Source organism: Pocillopora verrucosa, chromosome 3 (assembly GCF_036669915.1).
Source record: "Pocillopora verrucosa isolate sample1 chromosome 3, ASM3666991v2, whole genome shotgun sequence".
NCBI lineage: Eukaryota > Metazoa > Cnidaria > Anthozoa > Scleractinia > Pocilloporidae > Pocillopora > Pocillopora verrucosa.
The window spans coordinates 1750571-1761438 of record NC_089314.1 but is presented as its reverse complement, the minus strand read 5'-3'; the positions used below and the strand labels follow the sequence as shown (position 1 = coordinate 1761438).

Genomic DNA, 10868 nt, shown 5'->3' with positions numbered 1-10868 from the left:
TAACTGACTGAGATCATGAGAATAAAGGAAATGCCTGACAACCTAAGAAGCTTTGATCTCCATATGAATTCTCCTTGTCAGAACCAAAAGAGACATGTAGAGAAGAGTATGGAGAATATAGAAACTGATGTTAGAGTGTAAAGGGTTAAACGAGTACCTTAATGAATATAATCGATTTAGTGCCTAAAGGAGCTAATCTACTTTTTCACCTCGAGGGAGGGCAGAAATTTGAAACAGGCGCTTTATACTAAGGACAGGGCGCTTACCTATTTTTTGAGAAACAGCAGAATGTGCCAAAAAAAGCTTCGATGTTTTATTTGAAAAGGACCAAGAAGACTGGAAACAAACTTGTTGTCATTGAATCCTTCATGACTAGAGCAACCAGCCAGGCAATCGTCGAAAAATTTTAAGACAACATCATTCGTCTGAAGGGATTAACTGTTTATTTACATGGAGATCATAGTTTTGCGACGTGCAACACTGTTTTATAATGAGGCCTTAGACGAGCAATGAAAAGAAGATGAGCCACGGTTGATCTTAATGTTCCAGTACTATAACATTAACATCACTGAAACAGAATAGGGACACTTATTGGAACAGGGGCGCTTATTTGTGGGGAATTAGTAAGGATAGCCCACACTGTCTCGTCTTCACTAGATTTTTATTCTTCTCCTCTTCTATTCTCGCTAGGTTTCACAACTGTCACAACTCCTCGACTCGACTGATATAAAAGATTACTTCGACTGAAAGCTAAATAAATCACAGACAATTGTTCCTTATCTTTGCGGGACACCTTAGTTAAAAAGAACGCTGATTGGCTAGATACGAATCTTCCAGACATAAGAATAACAAAATTTCCAGACAAACATTTCACAATCGCTATTTGATATCTATGCTATTATTCTGTTTCCGACATATTAACCAAAAAACAAATTCGAGGGGGGTACTTATAAGAGAGGGGCGCTTATTGGTACCAGGGCACTAAACCGAATCAGTAGGATAAACAAGTAAATAAATTATAATTAAAAAAAAAAAAAAAACTGACACTAAATCAGGTGTTAATTTATTTCATTTTATTGTAACGTCACTCAAATGAATATAGTTAGCTTTCCACGGCGATAGGTTAAAGTGCTGATCAGTTCGAGGATTTAAATTTGTTTTCACAGACTATAACACCTATTTGGTCAAAACAATCAAATTAACTTAAATCTGAGTTTAAAAACCAAAAATTTTAACGATGAATAAACTAACGTGTTTTATCAATATGACTCGAGCTTTTCGTTACGTTGAACTTTGGCCATGTTTCAGTCCTTATCAAAAGTTCGGGTATAATTAGTGAGCAATTTCAAAACAACACAGCCATCAAGCGTAGGGGAACGTGGGGGCATGCGCGGGGGTTCAATTTTGGCCGCTCGCGCACAAATTTCCGTCCGCGCAAAATTTGAAAGGAAAGCATCCCACACAACCACTTTCTTGCAAGGTAAGTGAAAGACAATTGAAACGTTCATATAGATCTCTAAAAGGAAAAAAAAGTTGGGGAAAGGAAAACTAAGAGAACTAACAAACTCAAAGCTTATTCAGGTATGGGTTGTTGATCTGCCATTCTGTTTTGAGCTTTACTGTACACATGAGAAATCATTTTAATCGTAAATAATCTCGCTTGTAGAGAGCGACCCTCCTACTTACACTAATATCGTATTTACATCTCAATTTTTTTTTCATAATTTTTAAAAGCAAATTTGGAAGTAATATTATCGAAAGACACTTCTCCGACTATTCCCGATGATCCTTTGCCATGTCGCTTTCATTCGGTCAAAAATTACAATATTCTTGAAGATTGATAAAATGAAACAATTCTTAGTGGCTGACGATCTTTACCGTTCAATAAGATCTAATTTAATTTGATAAAACACGTATGGATAATACTCCTGCTGTGCAAGGCTGAGACCTGGGATCTCAAGACTCTGTAAAACAAGACACAAATGTTTTATGAGTAGGGTTATCAACTGAGTTGATCACGTAAATTCGCCAACGTTAGAGTTTCAAAGCTGACGTTTCGAGCGTTAACCCTTCGTCTTCGTCTGCGCTCTGACCAAGGGCTGACGCTCGAAACGTCAGCTTTAAAACTTTGAAACGGCGGCCAATTTACGTTATCAACTCAGTTAATCATACTAAATTACCTTGTTATACTCTCCTGCCAACGCAGCAGCACAGTTTCTTTAGAAACTACCCTCTTCATTCGTTTATGAGTGGGGTTAGCTTGCCACCTGGCTCTCTTTATTAGCGCATTTCTTCACCCGCGGGAAGATTTGAGACGAGCCGGGGAGAGGTTTGCTGGGGTCTGCACCTAGCAATGCTCTCGCCGGCTCGCTTTTTTCAAGGAATCGGACGTTCTTTCGGGCTAAGAAACGCTCGTGTTGCAGCGCTGACGTGAACTTGTTCCCAGGTAATGAGTGGGTATAAGACATGGTGTCTAGGTGCTACCGCGCTGACCTCTGAAGCAAAAGGTTCGAGTGGGAGTACTGAAAAGATTGTTGCACTGGACATTGTACTCTTATAGAGCCACCATCTACCCAGGAGTGCAAATGGCATCAGTAAGCTCTCAGGAAAACATAACGGACTACTGTGGGATAACCTGCAATGGACTGGGATCCTATCCGAGAGGAGAATCAATTGCACAACAAGTTGCCTCAACCTGGGTGAGGTTAAGATTGGGTTCAATTGAGAGTGCAACGATAAGGTATGATAAGACAAACACGTGATCGTACATACATTGGCGTCATACATGCTGGAACTGAATCCTTGGTTATCAAGATGTTGATAACATGTGTCCAACATATCCTTTATCTTCTTGTATGTCTTCTTTGATGGCTGTTAGAACAACAACAACAACAACAAAAGAAATAAAAGGCAAACTGGAATCAAGACTTTTGAATGAAGGGAAAAGTTTCACGAGCGGGCTCCAAGAAAACACAAATCTGAGTCTGATCGTAGGTAATAAGCGAGTCTTATTGTAGCTTGGTGAATAGGTCAGTGTTGAAAGTGTTATGGGCCACGGTTGGCATTACAGAAGAAGGAAGAAATGTTGGTCTACAAAACATCAAAACATTGCAAATCGCCGTGGAAGACCCCTCTTTCGCTAAAAGCAAAAAGCTTGCACATTTCGGAATAATACGCTTGATTCGAAAAAACTTTACCTGTAGTAACATAGCCTGGAAGTTCACGGGCAAACCATATCTGAAAACCAGTGGAAGAAAATGGATTAAAGTAGGGTTACTGTTCAAACTGCAGTTGACAATTTACCAACATCGGTTCTCTAACTTGTGTTACAGGGGCCTCTGGTGCACTCTCTCAACTGGCATCTGAACTGACCAAAGAGTAATTTCTCCTCACAATGGTTAAGGTCTATCAGGCAGACATGCGACAGGTATTGAATGAAATTATAACAAAAGGATGTTGTCTGATTAAACACCAGATTCTCACAACCAATATTGTAAGAAATTTATGGCAGTAAGTGGAGAGTATTAATACTGAAATATTGTAAGTGATAGGCATTCACAGCCAAGCTAGGCGGGAAAATCAGCCAAGAAGTCTCAAATTGAATTATCCTTTGTTAAGTGATTCAGTACTTGGTTCGGCTCTTGGAAGAGTTCTGTATCCCGGTTGGGTCTCAGTGACGAATCAAGAATTTCATGGCGATTGGAACAACCTGCAAGGTAGACTGTACTATATATCATTTTTAGCTCACCTTAAAACTGACTCCACAAACACACGAAGGGCCTGCGATAAAGACAAGCATGTATGATTGTATTAGTTTTCGTTTTGCGACAATCAATTGATCTGGGCTCTAACCGTTGCTGTCTAACTTTACGAGTTACTTCACCGTAATGAAAATTCGTAGCAAAGCCCATACCTTAACGTGAATCCACGCAATGAAAGAGTCACTGAAGTTAACTCTGAGCCACCTCACAAGCGGACCCTGGGAATGCGAATAAAATAATCACACACTCAGTACAATATAATAAATGATACATTTACCACTACGCAAAAAAGTACTGTCTGTTCAAGAACAATCGTTGGTCGCCTGATTCACTCACAATCTCTCCCTAACGAATCAGAGTAAAAAAAGGAACTCCTTAAACTCATCACGTGCGAGGACAGACCCAATTGTTTCTACATGCGCTTGTTTTCCCACGCTTGGTGCCGCCCGCCGCACGTCTTCTTTTCGGATTCTGATTGGTTAATGAGTAAGCATTTAGTGGTGTCTTTACGCCACGTAACTTACAAATTGCTTCTTCTTGTCTGATTCCAGTTTTGTGATTTCGTTTTTTCCTGCTTCAAGAGCTTGTTCATCATACACAAATTCTCGAACTAAAAATCTAAAGGAACAAAAATTTATGTCAAAATAAATTAACAAACAAACAAAGAAGTTAAACGTAACTTGAAATGTTAAGTTTGAGACCCCCTTAACTCAACGAAAATGGAATTGTTTCTAAGCGGTAATCACAATATAATTCTTCTACCTCTTCTTTTAATTTTCAATCATTTATTCATCAATGAAAAGCATAATGCTCTAAAAACTTATTATTTTCCTTACTGTCATTATTTTCATTATCAAATCTTATAGTCAGTACTATAGACATTCTCTTTTGAGGAGTTCAACCCAATGTCCTCATCAAGGCTTTAACCCTTCACACCCCAGCATCAGAGTAAATATTTCCCATACTGTTCTCTCTACATTTACTGTGGTACTGATGAGGAGAATTTTTTTAACAATTAAGAGCTTCTTTAGTTGGTGATCACTTCCTATATTCTCATGACATGATACTGAAAAGAGAAGTAAAATGCCAATCACCATAACTGAATGTTCAATAGAACCTTGCAACAATAAACCTTTACTTTCACTGTATAATTTATTTTTAAGTACGATAATTTTGAAATAGAACAATTTAATCATCAACCAATGAATTGTACTTTTTGTCTCTTGCATGAAGTTTAAATTCATCTACAACTTTCTTGAAGAGAGTGACAGTGTACAGCCCATGATCATTGTCTTCATAAACCTGCCTAAAAACCAACGAAGAAAAAAACAAAACTAAATCAAGGTCAATTAAAAAAACCTGAGTAGTTTTGGTACCATGAGAAGTGTTGAAAGTGTGCCTAGTTTCCCAGCCCCTTGTCCGTATAGTGTTCTCAAACTTTTGCAAACTTGGAGAGAAACTCAAAATGGCTGAACGCTTTTAAACTAAAAAAGATTATTGAATTTTTTTTGCATAATAACATGGATTATCAAACACTGTGTCTATGTTACCTGCATTGGACTTTGGCTTTGGCAGATAACTCAGACCTAGGTATTGATAATTCATGACAGCACGCTCAACCTCAACCAATAATTGCTTATCATTCCCAAACATATGCAAAATTTCTCATCACAAAGTGACTAGGAGTGAACCTTCTTGAATCAAGACATCCTTAATCACAGCTGAATTTGAGATTGTTGAGTTTGATACCATATATGTACATCTTTGCAGAAACAGACAGTAGTTAATCTGAACACCATACTTTATAATTAGTGACAGTTATCAGACTCACTTTGAGGATTCTGGAACAACCATATCTGTAATTTTCCAATAAACTCTCTCCCATTCAGAGGTTAGGGCCCTTGGATAAAAATCAAACCATGAAAATTATTTAGCCTACAGTAATTCAAGACTGTGACTGAAAATTTATGTGATGTGCATGTACTTCCTTTCACATACAATGTAAAATAATTATTTCTTAAAAACCAAGACAATATAACATACTTGGGAACAACCACTAACTGTGTGGTAAGATATTCTGAGTCCAAAACAAAATCTTCCTTCTTCACCAAGTCACCTAAATTTCTTGTTAACAAGCTTCCCCTATCAAGAGATAAAAATATCTTTTGTTAATTCAGCGAAAACATTTATGATTATTTCCCTCCCAAGGCTAATGTTTCTTACTGTGCTTTTATCATACTAATAAGGGGATTTAAATTCCATTCAAGAATAATATTCACTATGCTGTATAATTTTGAACAGCTCCATCTAAAGAAGAGGGTGTGTGTGTGTTTGGGGTGGGGGGGGGGGGGGGGAAGACAAGGAAATGTTTTGCTGGAAGATACATGTATTTTTATACATACAATAGTCCACAAACTATGGCAACTTCATTATTAGATATTTACATAAAGAGCAAATTCACTCTTATAAGTGCACTATGCCTAAGATCTTCATCACCCCATGCTGGCCCCATTCCAAACAGAAGCCATTGAGATCATGTCATGAAGAAAACTATCAGTTATGCGTTGATTTATTCAAAGCTTCCACAATCCCACCCCAAGCATTTGAACTTTTGGAGATTGGTTTGTCCATATTCCTGCACCCTGAGGCCAAAATTGCACTATCCAAGTGCCAGATTTGATTGTCAATTTTTTGTAAAAGACAACAGCAGCTACCATAACCATGACTTTCCAATAGACCTTTTCTTCTGAGCCATTTGCTTTCAAAGTGAACTTTTCATCCCTAAACACCTCCATGTTTATTCTGCTGGACCTACTTGACAGTTATGGTTCAAATTTCCCCCAACCCCCAAACTGTACCTGTCCTGATGAACAGAACATGTAATACCTACAATTGTAACAGGAGGATGAGCTTAATTCTTAATTCTTAATTCTTCCACACTTACGTAGCTTTTCTTTCCAGTGAAGCCAAGGTTCCACGGATGGCATTGTAAGCAGATGCTTTGCTCTTCAGGTCATGTTCAATCTGTGTTATTTGCTGCAGTTTGTTAAATAACATTATAAACAATTAATTCAAAAGCAAAATAATTATTTGTCAGCAAAATCAAGATGAGCTCACCAAGAAGCTAACTGTCTTTGTATCTTTCAGTTGACAAGCTTGGGAGCAGGGAAGCTCACAAAGTGGAGAGAAAGGCTGGTGAAAATACAATTTTTACTTATATTAAAGGTTTTTTCCTTTGTCTTTTACCACTGGTGACTCCAAAACAATTGGTATTTGACCAAAAAACTGTTGAACCCTCTGATCTCAAAGAGACACTAGCTCTTATTTCTCTTACTTTGTACAATTTCATCCCTGAATCAAACATAAAGACGCAAGAATAAAGGAAATGAGAGAAGGAGAAAACACAAATTTTCCTTGTCATCACCTTAAGAAATGTATAGAGAACAGTATGGAGAATATGCTTACTGATGTTAGGGTGTTAAAGGTTGACAAACCTTGCTTATAATCTCTGTTAAGTTCCTCAGTGATTGTTTGGTGGGGTATTTTGCAGTATCCCACTGGAACTTTGTTACAAAGTTAGACAGGTCCTCTGCCAAAATGAAAACAACTTATTGAGTCAGTCTAAAATATAGCAGTGCAGTCTACAATGTGATAATGAAAAATCAATATTAACAATAATCTTGATTTCATTGTTAAGGTGCTTTCACATAAGATTGTGAAAAGGTAAAATACAATTAAATTACACTTGAAAACAACTTGTTGATGATAAAGAAGAAATGGAAAGAGACAAGCTTGAACCAGACCATGTCAAGGTTCTGAGCTTGTATAATTCATACACTCTATTTGATGGTTTGATGTACAGTTGAGTATCCTACGCACAGATATTTTGCCTGTATCTCATGCAACCACACCATCACAAAATTATATGAAATACATGTGTGTCATATTTTGACCAGGGATGATAAAAATATCAAGTGAGGATTTGTTTGTTACTTTGACCTTTCAATCCAGATAATGAATTTAAATCATTCAACATCTGTTAATTGAAGTATAAAGGAAACAGACAAACCAGTCACAGAACCAAATCAAAAATGACACAACAACTAAATCTATATCCACACAGCAACTATCTATACAAGTATAACTTTCATACTTACGCCCATTTGCAAGCAGGTTTTCCCTTACTCGGTCCTGAGAAAAGAAAAAAATCATGCTTTAGAAAACATCAAATCATTTCCATTCGATGTTATTTTTTTTTTATCTTAACAATACAAGAGAGGTAATTAACCCTTTAACTCCCAAGATCTGATTGTCAATTCTCCCCTCTAGCTATTACACATTTCCTTGTGGCTTGATTATGAGAATTAGGTGTTCAATCAAAGTAATAAATTCTATCTGATGGGTTTGAGCGTTCTCATGACCTGTTTGCTGTGTAATGTATCAATACTATAAGGAGAATTTACATGTTAATCACTTCTGGGAGTTCAAGGATTAATAGCAAGATACCATTCCATAATAATGTTGAGTTCATTCATTAAATTGACCAGAACATTTTGTTAATAATATTTTTGAACTTCTTGTCCTTTGAAGTTATAGTAATTTTAGTCTCAAAGACCCTGGAATTTTTCAATGGAAAGTGGTATCACCTGACTAGCACCATGTGATTTTAATAACAGTAGCTAGTTAAGCATTTAAATAATTTTTCATAAAAAACAAAGCAAAGAAGAAAAAAAAAATATTACTGGCAGCCAAAATTGTAAGGGTTTACTCTATCTATATGGGAAGAACAATGGTGTACTAACTAATTACATGTACTAACTTTCAGAAGTCATAATATGGCTATTTGTCATCATGAATAGAGCTTGTTGTTTGGAAAGTGGTGAAGATAAAAGTTAAAGTATACATCTTATATGTACCTGATGTTCTTCAAGTACATCACCCATATAGTGTGCTAACTTGCGTGTCACACTGCAAATAACAAAATAATTCAGTGACACTGGACACTGGACACTGGACAGCATGATATCAAATCACATTTTCTGAATAGATTTGTATCTCATGTTTTGTCACTCTCTTCTACAGAATCAAACACTTTGCCTCTTTCTCCCTAGTTTCCTGAAATGTTATTCTTTTTGGCTACCAAATTGTTTCTTGTGGCCATTGCATGATTTCAGTTGTCAAATAGCGACTTTGAAATAGTTGAGCTGACGTAGAGTGCTGATGTGTCTGTAGAGCAATCATAAAATCAAACTCATACCTTTCAACAAAACCATCCAGTTTTCCTAAATCATCTGATAACCCCACAAGTGTATCCAAAGTTCCAACCTGGCAAAAAAGGGATAGGAATTGATGTCCCTCCCCAAACAAAAAAATTCACCATAACAAAATAGTTATAATAACTTTGATAATGTCTTGATGCGAGCTGGGTACAACACTGGTATGTTATGGATCTAACTCCACTTAAAACTGGGAAATAGCTGTTTAACTTTTAAATTAAATTTCCTTGATAATGTTTTTCAGCAAATTGATAAAATTAGGCCAATGTTGCCAGCTAAAGAAAGGCAGACTAACCAGCAATTCTGGCCAGCTTACAGTTTTCACTGGTAGCTCTGACTGATACATTAAGCAAATTATGCTCAATGAGTACTAAAAATTATAATGATATCAATAAGCAAGGTATGATTACAGATTATAAATTATAGACTTAAGGTTACTGTAAAAAATCCTACATGTATGTGAGCTAATTAAAAGAATTCATGGAAAACTATACATCAATGTAAAGCTTATAAAGTATACATTGGGAAAATAACAAAAGTTTTCACAGTTTTTGTCTTGGAAAGTATGCACAAGCCTTTAAGGACAAAACTGACTGTGTTTGCTTCACTGAATTGCCAGCCTCTGCGTTACCACAGACATCCAAATAAACTAGACTCTAGCACTCAGGCCTTTTCTCTGTTCCTACTGATTCCTGAGAAAATCTATTTTTCTTGCAACAAATTAAACTTTGATGTTCACTCTAATTAAAGAGCAAGAAAATGACATTTTGAAAATTTTGACCAGATTTTGTTAAAATTCCACAGGTAAAATGCAAACCACTTTGCTATGCACATGGTACAGTGGAGTAGAAGCAAACAGTTAAGGATAAAGAAAACCATGACAAAACTATTGATTACCTTAAGGACTACTGTTATAACTTGTTTCTCCATAGAAACCAACCAATTTAGTGACAGAGTAGAGGGTGAGAACCTGGACAACTCCACAGGTGTTACCATTACAAGAGTTTCCAAATTTAAGTGTGATGTAATAATTATGAAAATATTGGTTTTTTTTGTGTTGAGGCATTATAATTAAACCTCTGAACCAATTGAAGCAAGATTTCTGTTTCACTCCTAAATTACTTTATGCATATTATTCTGTCACCCTTTTTTTCAGTTTGCGACTGCTGTTGTCTATAGGATCGAACCAAGAAAGTCCTACAGTTCAGTAAGTTGTCATCCAGTAATAGAAGATAAAACAAGTACGAGTTATTGAGTTTCAAGATGAATACATGACTACACAAAACCAAGTTTATTATAAAACAGACATTGCTATAAGACAGAGAAGACGCCTGATCAATTAAAATTTATTTGAAGGGAGGAACTTACATAGCAAAACTTAACATGTAGAAAAAGAATCGCGATCGCTAAGAAAAGAATCCTAATAATAAATATGCGACTAAAGACTAGAAAGCCTTCATTACCAGTCAGAAAAACTGAAGATTTACAATATATAAGCATACTCGCTGCAATTGTGGCTTCTTTTCGACGAATTTTTCAATGCAATCAGCGAGATCAGATCATCACGATCATACCTTGAGCTCTGGAAGCTGAAGAGAAAACACTGGCGTAAGTCCAGTCATTCTGCTTTTCAGGTTTGTGTAAGTCTGCTGTGGGGTTTTATCACCCGGAGCAGAAATCAACCAATACTCTGCCATCCTGTAGACCAATCTTGTCCAAATCTAGGCAAGAAAATCAAGCATACACGTATTTCAGAGAGCAATTCCCTTGCTTCCCTCTAGCACAAGTTGTAGCAGAATTGAGAAGGTTCGCGCATGACTGTTATTTTCTT

At 36.5% G+C, this 10868-nt stretch overlaps 1 protein-coding gene across 1 annotated transcript; it reads right to left on the bottom strand.

Moving 5' to 3' along the window:
- Positions 1-1051: 1051 nt before the first annotated feature.
- On the bottom strand, positions 1052-10844 carry LOC136279751 (V-type proton ATPase subunit C-like). The gene is made up of 15 exons (XM_066163819.1): positions 10612-10844; positions 9019-9086; positions 8678-8729; positions 7919-7952; positions 7256-7350; positions 6706-6797; positions 5805-5903; positions 5593-5661; positions 4975-5067; positions 4286-4379; positions 3914-3979; positions 3749-3780; positions 3198-3237; positions 2773-2871; positions 1052-1964 (listed from the first exon to the last, which is right to left on the bottom strand). The coding sequence occupies exons 1-15, from the start codon at positions 10732-10734 to the stop codon at positions 1875-1877; spliced, it is 1146 nt and encodes a 381-aa protein (XP_066019916.1). The 5' UTR covers positions 10735-10844; the 3' UTR covers positions 1052-1874.
- Positions 10845-10868: the final 24 nt, after the last annotated feature.

What these genes read in the sequence shown, in the direction of transcription:
- LOC136279751 (XM_066163819.1), bottom strand. Translation starts at nt 10,734, where the DNA reads ATGGCAGAGTATTGGTTGATTTCTGCTCCGGGTGATAAAACCCCACAG. An exon ending in CTGGATGGTTTTGTTGAAAG is followed by an intron (nt 8,730 to 9,018) that starts GTATGAGTTTGA and finishes TGTTATTTGCAG; the next exon opens with TGTGACACGCAAGTTAGCAC. An exon ending in GTTGTTCCAGAATCCTCAAA is followed by an intron (nt 5,068 to 5,592) that starts GTGAGTCTGATA and finishes GTTGGTTTTTAG; the next exon opens with GCAGGTTTATGAAGACAATG.